Source organism: Elephantulus edwardii, unplaced genomic scaffold, assembly GCF_000299155.1.
Source record: "Elephantulus edwardii isolate Elephantulus edwardi_28Jun2011 unplaced genomic scaffold, EleEdw1.0 scaffold00068, whole genome shotgun sequence".
NCBI classification, from domain to species: Eukaryota; Metazoa; Chordata; class Mammalia; order Macroscelidea; family Macroscelididae; genus Elephantulus; species Elephantulus edwardii.
Genome location: NW_006399818.1, coordinates 10,487,765 through 10,499,460, shown reverse-complemented (window position 1 = coordinate 10,499,460; position 11,696 = coordinate 10,487,765). Strand labels below are relative to the sequence as shown.

Sequence of the window (11,696 nt, the reverse complement as noted above, 5' to 3'; positions counted from 1 at the left end):
TATAGGCCTTGAGTTCAGATGAAAGCTTGCTAGGAGTAGCAGTCTTCTCCATAGCAGTAGGTTTTGTTTTGTGATGACAGTACAATTATATAACAACAGTAATTGCCTTATGTTTAAAGGAATATCTTGCTCTTTAGTGTAGTCACTAGCTATATCATATATTAAACCTCATCATCCCAGAGAAGCTTTGCTTTTTTAGGGGCAATAATGAGACCATGCTCAACTGCATGCTGGTGCTGCAGTCCTGAAGGCATGAGGTTCTCCAGCTGCTCCATAGGAGAAGTATACACAGCCTTCTTTCATATAGTTCACTACCACTGAGGGTTACTGCTGGAGGGTTTGCTGTTAGTTGATTCTGGCTTGATGTCACACAGGAACAACAACATTGTGATCCCCTAACACTGGGCAGGGGACAGTTTCTTTTATTTAGTGAATCCACTGGGCTAGTCTGGGATAGTATTTTATTATTGATTTTTGTGAGTGTGTACCATCAAATCAGATCTATTGGTACAGGAGGAGATTGTCCCTCCTTCTCCAGCAGAGCATCTGGTGGATTCGAACCGTGCACCTCTGGGATTGCTGGGATAGGATTTTAGACATGATAATGACCAGGAAGAACTTACTTGATGTTGAATAACATATTTCATAAGGAACAGAAACATGCACCTATGAATCTAGGAAAATATGTTATTTGATTTGCTTTCACTTCCAAAGAGCAAGATTAAATATTTTTACTTGTTTTGACAAGATGTTACTAAAGACACAATTGTTTTTTTATTTATAGGTGGCTTTTTCTCAAGTATTTTTTCCAGTCTGTTTGGAACCCGGGAAATGAGGATTCTCATTTTGGGGTTAGATGGAGCAGGGAAAACCACAATTTTGTACAGACTACAGGTTGGAGAAGTCGTTACTACTATTCCCAGTAAGTGCTGGTATGATAAACCAATTATAGGAGCTTCTTGATTTCTATTAGTAAACTTTTGTTTCTGAAGTCCAGATTAGAATTGATAAATTGTTCCTGTGATAAAGTATTTGTTAAAGTAGGTAACCTTCTAGTGCTGGCATATTTTTAATACCTTTTTATAAACAGAAGCAAGGAATTTGCCGTGTAGCAGCGGGCACAGGATCCAGCAGAGTTTCATTCTGTGTTCTTAGGGTTGCTGTGAGTTGGAGCTGACTTCACAACACCTAACAACAATAACTGCTTGGCAGAGTTTTGATGTTTATAAATTGATTGTGGTTAACTAATTTGCTTAATCTTCAGGGCCAGTATTTGTACTGATAAAATGAAGTCATAAATATTCACCAGCTCTGAGGAAGAAATTAAAATAAAATTATTTTGTAAACCTAATAAAGTATTTTATCAATGCTAAGTGATATTGTTACGTAAATTTTCTTTTTCTGTACCTAATTACTCTTTTAATTAAGTTTATTGCATTGGGAAAGTCTGCTGTCAGAGATCTCTCCAAAGTACTGATGTCAATGTGGAGACTAAGGTGCGCCTGATACAGGCCATGATCTTTGCAATTATTTGCTATACATAAGAGAGTTGGACAATGACTAGGGATGATAGAATGAGAATTTATGCCTTTGAACTGTGGTGCTGGAGAAGAGTATTGAATATACCATGAAATGCTAGGAGAACAAAAAAGTTTGTCCTGGAGAGGGTGAAGCCAGGCTGCTCCTTGGACCCAAGGATACTGAAGCTTTGTCTGTCATACTTTGGACGTGTTGCAAGACGGGATCAGTCCTTGGAGAGGGATGTCATGCTTGGGAGAGTGGAGGGACAGCGCAGGAGAGGAAGACTCTCGATGAGATGGATTGATTCCATCACTGGGGTAATGGGGATAGGTGTGTCAGAGACAATAAGATTGGCAAGGGATAGGGCAGGGGTTAGGGCTGTTGTATGTTGTCACTATGAGTCGCAGGCAACTCAATGGCACTTAACAATAACAACAATTAAGTTTAATTTATCTTATGCATTTCTGTTGGTTTCTTTTAAAGATCTGAATTGAAGGACTGGTGATGTAATCTGGGATCTAAATTAAGAGAAGCAACACTTCAACTTTAAGTCCATTATTGGCTTCATAGAAAAATGCTCTCCTTTTTGTTTGACTAAATAAGAATACTGTTATATCTTTTTCATTTGCTGATATTTTACGTAATGATAGTACTGTTAAAACCTGCTTAAGACAGAACCTGTGTAAGACAGTAACCTATTAGGAAATAAAAATTCTTTAATATTTTTCTATAGATTGTAAGAGAAAAGTGGTGTATGTATTCTGCTTAAGGCAGAAAACTTTGGAGGTCTGGAAAAGCACAGTCCTATGTAATTGTGGCTTTCATTCCCATTTGCTTGGGGCCTGTATGAGTAGAGGCCAACTATTTATTTTCAGAGCTTACTGGAAAATTTTTGTACAGCCTGAAAATGGTGCTGATCCCTGCTGCTTGTTGAGGAGGTGAAGTTCTGCACAGCTTAGTATATTGTCTTAAATGTAGTATCTCAACCAATAATGTCATCTGACAATTCATCCACTGTTTACATGCACAAATAAGTATGTTGTATGAAGCAGCATTTCATTTATTTGTATACTTTGAAGGTAGACTTGTGTTGTCTTACGTATGTAATTGGTTCGCTTTCTCTTTCAGCTATTGGATTTAATGTTGAGACAGTAACATACAAAAATCTCAAATTCCAAGTTTGGGATTTAGGAGGACAGACAAGTATCAGGTATAGTGCAAAGCCAAGATTATTTTGTGATATTTAGCATTCTCTTTTTTAAGGGCTCAATCTCATAACTTAAGGATTTTAAAGTAACTGTGAAGTCACATTAAGAAAATGGAAAGATAATCCTTTTTGTTGTTGTTATGTGCCATTGACTTGTAAAATGTAATGACCAGATCTCTGCATAACCGTTACATCTTTATGTTGGAGCTCTGGTGGTCAAATGGTATGAAGCTGCCCTACAATCCCAAAGGCACACAGTTTGAATACACCATCTGCACTATGGGAGAAGAATGAGCAGTCTCCTCCTGTGTAATTTATTGCCTCAGAAAACCCACTAGGGGGTCAATTGTGGGTTGGTTCTGACTCAGTGGCACACAACAATTATATGTTGACTGATTTTATAGACTGTGCATATATTCTCTCAATCTGAAACTCCTTGATCGTTTGGTTTAATGTTTTCTTTTGACTGCTTGTCATCTGAGAGATGTGGTGTATCTGTGACAGACACTTGATCACTCAGTGATTTTAATGCAGGTTGGGGTGGGGCAGGATTGGGCATGTAGCTGCCCATCATTGCCCTGAGCCCTAACATGTAAATTAGCACTTAAATTTCTTTCAAATAATATTTTTTTCCTTTTTTGTACTTTCTCTAGGCCATACTGGAGATGTTATTATTCAAACACAGATGCAGTCATTTATGTAGTTGACAGTTGTGACCGAGACCGAATTGGCATTTCCAAATCAGAGTTAGTTGCCATGTTGGAGGTAAGAGAATGTTACTAAAATGTAAGAAAAGAATTTATATTTGCTCCAGTTTATATTGTCCAGGGAATTGTTTCCAGTGTATATTGTCACTTGCAAGAATAATTTAAAAGAATGTGGGGATTTTTTCCCTCCATATTTTTAGTATCTTCTCCCCACAGCCCTCCCAGATTACTTCCTATTCCTGTTAACTTGTAGGGATCTTAAAGATGGGTAGAGCTGGGGGAGGAATTCAACCTTATAATTTCCTTTAACTTGGATTGCTGAATTTCTAGGAGAGTCACAGCGGATTTTTTTTTCTTCTTTTTTTTAGCAGGATTGTTGAGATAGAATTTATTTACTACATAATTCATTTCTTTTAGGTATTTGCTTCAATAGCAATGAGTAGTGTAATTATAATCATCATGGTGACTTGAAAAATTTTCATCATTTTAGAAAGAAACCTTGTACCTTTTGTTATTAATCCTGTGCTTCCTTACCTTAACCTCTAAAGTTCCAGCTATAAGCAACTGCTGCAGTGCAAAAGTTGAGAACAAGAAATAAGGACCAGTAGTCAGAAATTGTTGACAGTTTCTCAGTGTGCCTTGGTCTTGGTAACAGAAATGAGGCTGGAGAGAGAATGATAGAATTTTATACAAATCAATTATTTATTCATTGCAGATGTCTTTTATAAAAATGTAAATGGTGACTGTACACATGGACCTCACCTGATGGGGTACCCAGCAGTCAGTTGATTGCATCTGTAGCAAGAATTGTGGGAGAAGCTCAGCATCAGCTGTAAAAACCAGAGCAGGTGGTGACTGTGGAACAGAGTATCAACTACTCATGTGCAAGTTCAAACTGAAGCTAAAGAAGATGGAAACAAATACACAGAAACCAAAATATGATCTTGAGTCTGTCCCACCGGTATGAAAAAAACCATCTCAAGAAAAAATTTGAGGCATGAACCCTAATAAACGAATGCCAGATGAGCTACGAGATGACATCAAGGATATCATCTGTGAAGAATGCAAAAAGTCATTACAAAGACAGAAGAAAGAAAAGACCAAAATGGATTTCAGAAGAGACTAAATGTTGCAGTGGAATGCTGAGAAACCAAAACAGTGGGGAGTGATGATGAAGTTAAAAGATTTGAACAGAAGATTTCAAAGACAAAGTATTATAATAAAATGTGCAAAGAGAGTCAGAAAATCAGAAGGGAAGAACTTTCTCAGCATTTCTCAAGCTCAAGGAGATGAAGAACAAATTCAAGTCTTAAATAGCAGTACTGAAAGATGCTATGTGCAAAATTTTGTATGATCCAGGAAATATCAAAAGAAGATGGAAGGAATACATGGAATCACTGTACCAGAAAGAATTGGCTGACACAGAACAAATTCAGGAGGTAGCATATGATCAAGAACCAGTGGTAATAAAGGAAGAAGATCTAGTCACTCTGAAAGAATTGGCAGAAATAAAGCCTCAGGAATTATTGAAAGAGCAATTGACATGTTTCAGCAAACAAATGCATCCCTGAGGGTGCTCTGTCCCTCTCTGTTCACCTGCAGCCTACAGCGAATCTCTGATGGGAGTAAGCATGTTGGAGATACACCGCTCTGGAGAGGATCAGAGAGTCAATCCAGCTCAATTTTATTGGGATAAGCAGTGCACTTATATACACAGAAAGACAGGATAGGGTGGGCTTACAGACGTGAGACATGCGGATTGGTTAGGAGAACCTCAGCCTTGTGCAGACCACTCCCACCCAGCTCAACAGACTTAGGAGCCGTCTTCCCAGGTGGCGAGCTTTCTCAAGCCGGTTCATCCAAACACGGGACCTTTCTCTACCCCGTATTAAAGGCCGTTGGGAGGCTTGCACTTACCCGGAGTTTAGGAAATCTGTGCTGGCCAGAGACCCTACCTTCCTCCCCAACATCCTGCAACAGTGCTCACCAGGTTGTGCTAAGAAATCTGGAGGACAGCGAGCTAGCCAGTTGACTGGAAGAGATCAATATATGTTCCCATTCCCAAAAAAGTTGATCCAGCAGAATGTGGAAATTATCAAACAGTATCATTAATATCACATGCAAGGAAGATTTTGCTAAAGCATATCCAAGAATGGCTAAACATTACATCATCACAGAACTACCAGAAATACAGGCCGGGTTCAGAAGAGGCCGTGGCACTAGGGATATAATGTCTTACAGATTTTGGCTGAAAGCAGAGAATATTTGAAGGATGTGTTATATTGACTATGCAAAGGCATTTGACTGTGTGGATCACAACAAATTATGGCTAACATTAAGAAGAATAGGAATCCCAGAATACTTGATTTTGTTCATGCAAAACCTGCATACCTCGACCAAGAAGCTGTTGTCTGAACAATGCAAGGGAACATTATATGGTTCAAAATAAAGGAGTGGTCAGCAATCCTTTCTTCATACCTTTCTAGTCTGTATGCTGAACACATCATTTGTGAGTTGGATTTTATGAAGATGACTATAGCATTAAGATTGGAGGAAGACCCATCAACAACCTGCATTATGTAGATGACACAACCTTGCTCATGGAAACTGAGGTGGACTTGAAGAGATTGTTGCAGAAGATCAAGGATTGCAGCCTTCAATGTGGATTGCATCTCATCATCAGGAAAACAAAAATCCATACCACTGGGCCATTATGCCACATCGTGACAAATGGAAAAAAGATTGACGCTGTTAACAATTTCATTTTGCTCAAATTCATGATCAACATCCTTGGCACCAGCAGTCAGGAAATCAAAAGATGAACTGCGTTGGGAAAATCTGTTATTAAAGACCTCCTTGGAGTTCTAAAGAGCAACAGTGTCAATCAAAAGAGTAAAGTGCACCCGATCCAGTCCACAGTCTTCTCAGTTGCTTGCTATGCATCTGAGAGATGGACAGTGACTAAGGGTGACAAGAATATTCAATGCTTTTGAGTTGTGGTGCTGGAGAAGACTATTGAACATCCTGTGGACCGCCAAGAAAACAGGTCTGTCCTAAAGAGAGGTACAACCAGTTTGCTCCTTGGAGGCAAGGATTTTGAAACTCTCACATACTTTGGGCATGTTGTAAGGAAGGTCCAGTCCTTGGGAAAGGGACATTATACTTGGAAGGGTGAAGGGTCAGTGCAAGAGAGACACTGGATAAGATGGATAGACTCAGTGACTGTGGCAGTGGGCTCAGGTGTGTTGGAGAAAATGAGATTGACTCAGGATAGGGCAAGGTTCAGAGCTGTTTACAGGGTTGCTACGAGTCAGTGTTGACTCAGTGACACATAACAGTTTTCTTTCAATCTATGTAAAGATCCTTATTTTAGAATTTCACACGAATGCAATCATAGTATGTGGTATTTTGTTACTGTCTTTGTTGTTACTATCTTCTTTAGCTTAATATTTTTCAGGAATCATGTAATTGTGTTGGTTCCTCCCACTCATAATAACCCTGTGTGCACTGAAATGACACCCTGTCTGATCCTATACCATCCTCACAATCTCTGCTGTGTGTAAGACCATTGTTGGAGGCATTGTGTTAGTACTTCTTGTTGAGACTCTGGCTGACCCTCTGCTTTTCTAAGCATGCTGTCTTTTTCCAGGGGGTGGCCCCCGGTGACATTCCCAAAGAATATGAGACCAGGTCTCACCAGTTTTGCTTCTGAGGAGCACTTCAGCTCTATTTCCTCCAAGACAGATTTGTTTGTTTTTTTAAAAGTCTACAATATGTTTGCTAATTGTTGCAGTATTACTGTTTAAAGGCATCAGTTCTTATTTGGCATTCCTCATTCACTGGCTATCTTTCACTTGCATATGAAGTAATTGACTTTTATGTACCAAATACCCAGTACTTTGACTTGGATCAGGTGCACCCTTCATACCTGTGTAATCAGGTGAAAAGGACTGCATAAGTTGTAATGGGCAGATAGGCAGGTAGTTCATGGTATAGCTTAGTGTAGAGTGTATTTAGCCACAAAAATTTTTTTTAGACTATGGAAAACACATTTTGATTCCATTTTTATTTTACTTTTTTAAAAATGGGGACTAGAATTGTGTTTTTAAATGTGAAATAAAAAATGTAACTAAGGAAATAAACCGCGTGCCTACAGATCAAAGCGTTATTAGAGGACACCCAAAATGTTAACATTAATAATGTTCAGGAAGTAGGATTATAGGTGGTTTATCTTTTCTTTATGCTGCTTTGTAATAATGGTAGCACCATGATAGATGGAGACAAGATTGAGGTTGTTAACAATTTCAGCTGGTTCTGTTCTACAATCAGCACTCTGTAATTTATAAAATCACAAAGGGTAGTAGATTAGAATAATGGTACAGAATCAATTTCCATGAGGATTATTTTAGCTATCTTTAGCTGAGTCTTTAAGCTAAAGGTACTCAAGATGCCTTGATGGCATGAATGTTAAGTGCTCAACTAGAAGTTGAAAAGTTCCCAGTTCAAACACACATGGAGGTGCCTAGGAAGAAAGGTCTGGTGATCTGCTTCTGCAAGATGACAGTCATGAAAGCCCATGGAGCAGTTTATCAAAAGGCTAATTTCACTGGGGAAGTATGCTGTTAGGGATCTCACCAAGGTGCTAAGGAGCACCGATATTAGTCTAGAGACAAGATGCACCTGATTCAGGCCATAGCCTTTGTAGTTACTTGCTATGCATCAGACATCTGGTAGTCACTAAGGATGACAGAAGAAGAATTGATACATTTGAGTCGTGCTGGAGAAGAATATTGAACATACCATGGACCACCAAGAGAACAGATCTATCCTGGAGAGGGTGAAGCCAAGCTGGTCCTTGGAGGCAAGGAATTTGAAGTTCCATCTCACATACTTTGGGCATGTGGCCAGGAGAGACCAGTCCTTGGAGAAGGACATCATGCCTGGAAGAGTGGAGGGGCAGCCGAAAGAGGACGATCCCAGATGAGATGGATTGATAGAGTAACTGGGGCAGTGGGAGTAGGTGTGTTGGAGACAGACTGGCTCAGAATAGGGCAGAGTTCAGAGATATTGTGTATAGTGTTGCTCTAAGTTACTAGTGACACAATAACACATAAGTATAATGTTATTAATAATGAGAAAATATACTTTTAAAGTAATAGTTGACATTTTTTTAAAACTCAATGGGGACATGTTGTTTGGGAAAATGAAATCTTGTCAATTTTTATTTAGGAAGAAGAGCTGAGAAAAGCCATTTTAGTGGTGTTTGCAAATAAGCAGGACATGGAACAGGCCATGACTCCTTCTGAGATGGCAAATTCACTGGGGTTGCCTGCCTTGAAGGACCGAAAATGGCAAATATTCAAAACATCAGCAACCAAAGGCACAGGTCTTGATGAAGCAATGGAATGGCAAGTATCTCATTTCTAGACGCTACCTGTCCACTTGTGTTTGTGTGCACAGATGCTTACTTATCTACATGCGTCATCTCCCTGTAGTCTTGAGGATAAAATTAAAATTCCAGAGCACCCTTTTCTCCCGCTGGCCTTTATGCATTTCTGCCTTTGCTTCAGCTGCAGCAGCTTGATTACAGATATTTAAATAGATCAGCTCTCTGTCACTTACAGCTTCTTCTCTGACTCACCTCACCTTACACCTTTAGCTTAAGACTCTTTTCATAGCATACTGCCTCATCTCACATACATAGTTAAATGCCTTTGGTACAGATATGCTGTATACTCAAAAATTTCAGTATTGGATATATATATATTGACTTGCAGTTCTTGATTTGACTAGCAAATTGAAGATTGAAACTTGTGTTTACCTCTGGCTCACTTGCAGTTAGACTGACATGGTAGCCTAGAAGATCATTCACAGTACAGTCTTTGATCCATTCAAAGAAAAGACAGAATTAAAGTTTGAATGTTGTTGTTAATTTCCATTGAGCTAACTCATGGTAACTGTGTGTGCAGAGTAAACTGCTCCATGGGCTTTCATGACTGTCATCTTGCAGAAGTAGATCACCAGACCTTTCTTCCTAGGCACCTCCATGTGTGTTTAAACTGGGAACCTTTCAACTTCTAGTTGAGCACTTAACATTCATGCCATCAAGGCATCTTGAGTACCTTTAGCTTAAAGACTCAGCTAAAGATAGCTAAAATAATCCTCATGGAAATTGATTCTGTACCATTATTCTAATCTCCTACCCTTTGTGATTTTATAAATACTTTGTAATATGAATTTTATAGAAAGTCTTCAGGCCTCTTGTTCATAGGGTCGCTATGAGTTGTGCTTGACGTGACGACAGTCCAACAACAACATACTTAAAACATAAAGCTAATTTCAACAAACTTCATTTTCTTTTCACAGGTTAGTTGAAACTTTAAAGAGCAGACAGTAATTGGACTGATTCTGCTCCTCTGAAATGAAGGTTACAAATGAAAATTCCCTTTGGAAACAGATGAGTGTGCATCACACTACTTGATGTTAAAACCGCTTGACTGCTGGCATATCCTGGACTGACGGCATCATTTGTAACAAATATGAAAACATGAGTATTGGGTTTGGGGGATTCCTAATTTTGATTGAACCAACTGAATGTCTCTTCTGTGTAATATAAAATATTCTTTCCTTCCTTTATTGTGTTAAGACATATATTTTATTTGTATGGAATTCTGATTTAAATATAGTCATACTGAAGAAAGCATTTTTGTTGGGGGAATGGGGAACCAAACTCTTACTTTTGAATTAGTGGTTAAAGCCTATTTGTGTAAACACTAATAAATATCTTAACTCAGATTTTTTTCCCCCTTTAAAGTGGATTTAGTCTTCCCTAAGATTAGGCTAAAAGCATAATGTTTATATAATATAATCTTCATTTGCTTAACTGACTGTTTTAAGCTCTTTGGCTTAAAAGTTACTGGCTAGAAGCATGTATTGAAGTCATTCTTTCAGTGGCTAACTGCACGAACTTACCTGTCATGGTCATTTTATAGTACTAGTTTTCAGAATATTTTCTACCTATATTGGCCTGCTTGGTTTGTATAAGGACCCTGTGATATTGTCAGGGCACGCTGTAATCCTTCATCCTGTGACCCAAGGCTGCACGTGGTCAAATGCTAATGAAGGTACAGCTCAAAGCAGGATTTCTGGTCATTGGCTTGTCCCATGTGCTACATCCTGAATTCCTGAAAATACTGAGACAAAGACAACTCTTAAATGTAATTATGCTAATTGAATACATATAATCAAGATAAAATCCATACATAGTATGGATTAGTGGCAAAAGTAGTGAAAACTCATGAGGTTATCTTGGATAGACTTCATGTCGTATTAAAGGTAAAATAGGGAGCTCTCGTGGCACAGTCCATAGACGGTTGCACTGCTAACTGATAGGTCATGTGTCCAGCAGTTCAAATCCACTAGCTGTCCCAAGGAAGGGTGATGGACAGACTTCTGTTGCAGCCTCAGAAACCCAGTGAAGCATCTGTGTGACCCAGAACCAACTGAATGGCAGTGAATTTGAGTTTAAAAAAACCCAAAATCACATTTTAAAAAGACCTACCTTAAGAAGCATTGCTTAAAAAAGAAAACCCAACAAAAAAATCAAACAGCAAATTAATAGTTTTAAAAAAGGTGCTTTCATTTAATCTAGCTATATTTGGATGTGTAAATTAATGAAAAGCTAAAATCTTTGTTGTATAGTAAATTTTATATTCTTGGCTTGAGAATTACACTTAACTTTTAGGCTATCAAATTTAAAAAACAAACTCTGTTTACATAAAAGATCTTTCATACTACCCAGTCCTCAGAATTAGCTATAGTTTAGCAGAAGTGAGTATAATAAACTAAATATTTTGCCATTGAGTTGATTTTGGCTCAGTAATGCTTCCAGACAGAATAGAACTGCCCTAGAGGGTTTACAAGACCAATTTTTACGGAAGACGGCCACGTTTTCCTCTTACCAAATTAATGCTTATTTCAAACCACTGACTGCTTAGCAGCCAAGAATTTAATTGCAATGCAGTGAGAGCTCGAAGTTCCTTTGAGAAAGATGGACAGTCTCCTCCCATGCGATTTATATCCTAGAAAATTCACCAGAGGACCAGCTAGCAGTAGATTCCAAGGTGACAGCAATGAGTTTGAGTATATGTGTGTGTATGTTTGTGTGTTGAGTGCCACTCTGGAACCCTCCACTGAGTTTCTGAAGCTGTAATTCTCTATGGGAGGAAACTGCTAGTCTTTTTTTCTTTTTTTTTTTTTGA

General features: G+C 38.5%; 1 protein-coding gene across 1 annotated transcript; it reads left to right on the top strand.

Moving 5' to 3' along the window:
- The first annotated feature begins 786 nt into the window (after positions 1–786).
- Positions 787–9,832, top strand: ARL1 (ADP-ribosylation factor-like 1). Its single transcript, XM_006888530.1, has 5 exons — positions 787–922; positions 2,650–2,731; positions 3,382–3,493; positions 8,665–8,843; positions 9,802–9,832. The coding sequence occupies exons 1-5, from the start codon at positions 832–834 to the stop codon at positions 9,830–9,832; spliced, it is 495 nt and encodes a 164-aa protein (XP_006888592.1). The 5' UTR covers positions 787–831.
- Positions 9,833–11,696: the final 1,864 nt, after the last annotated feature.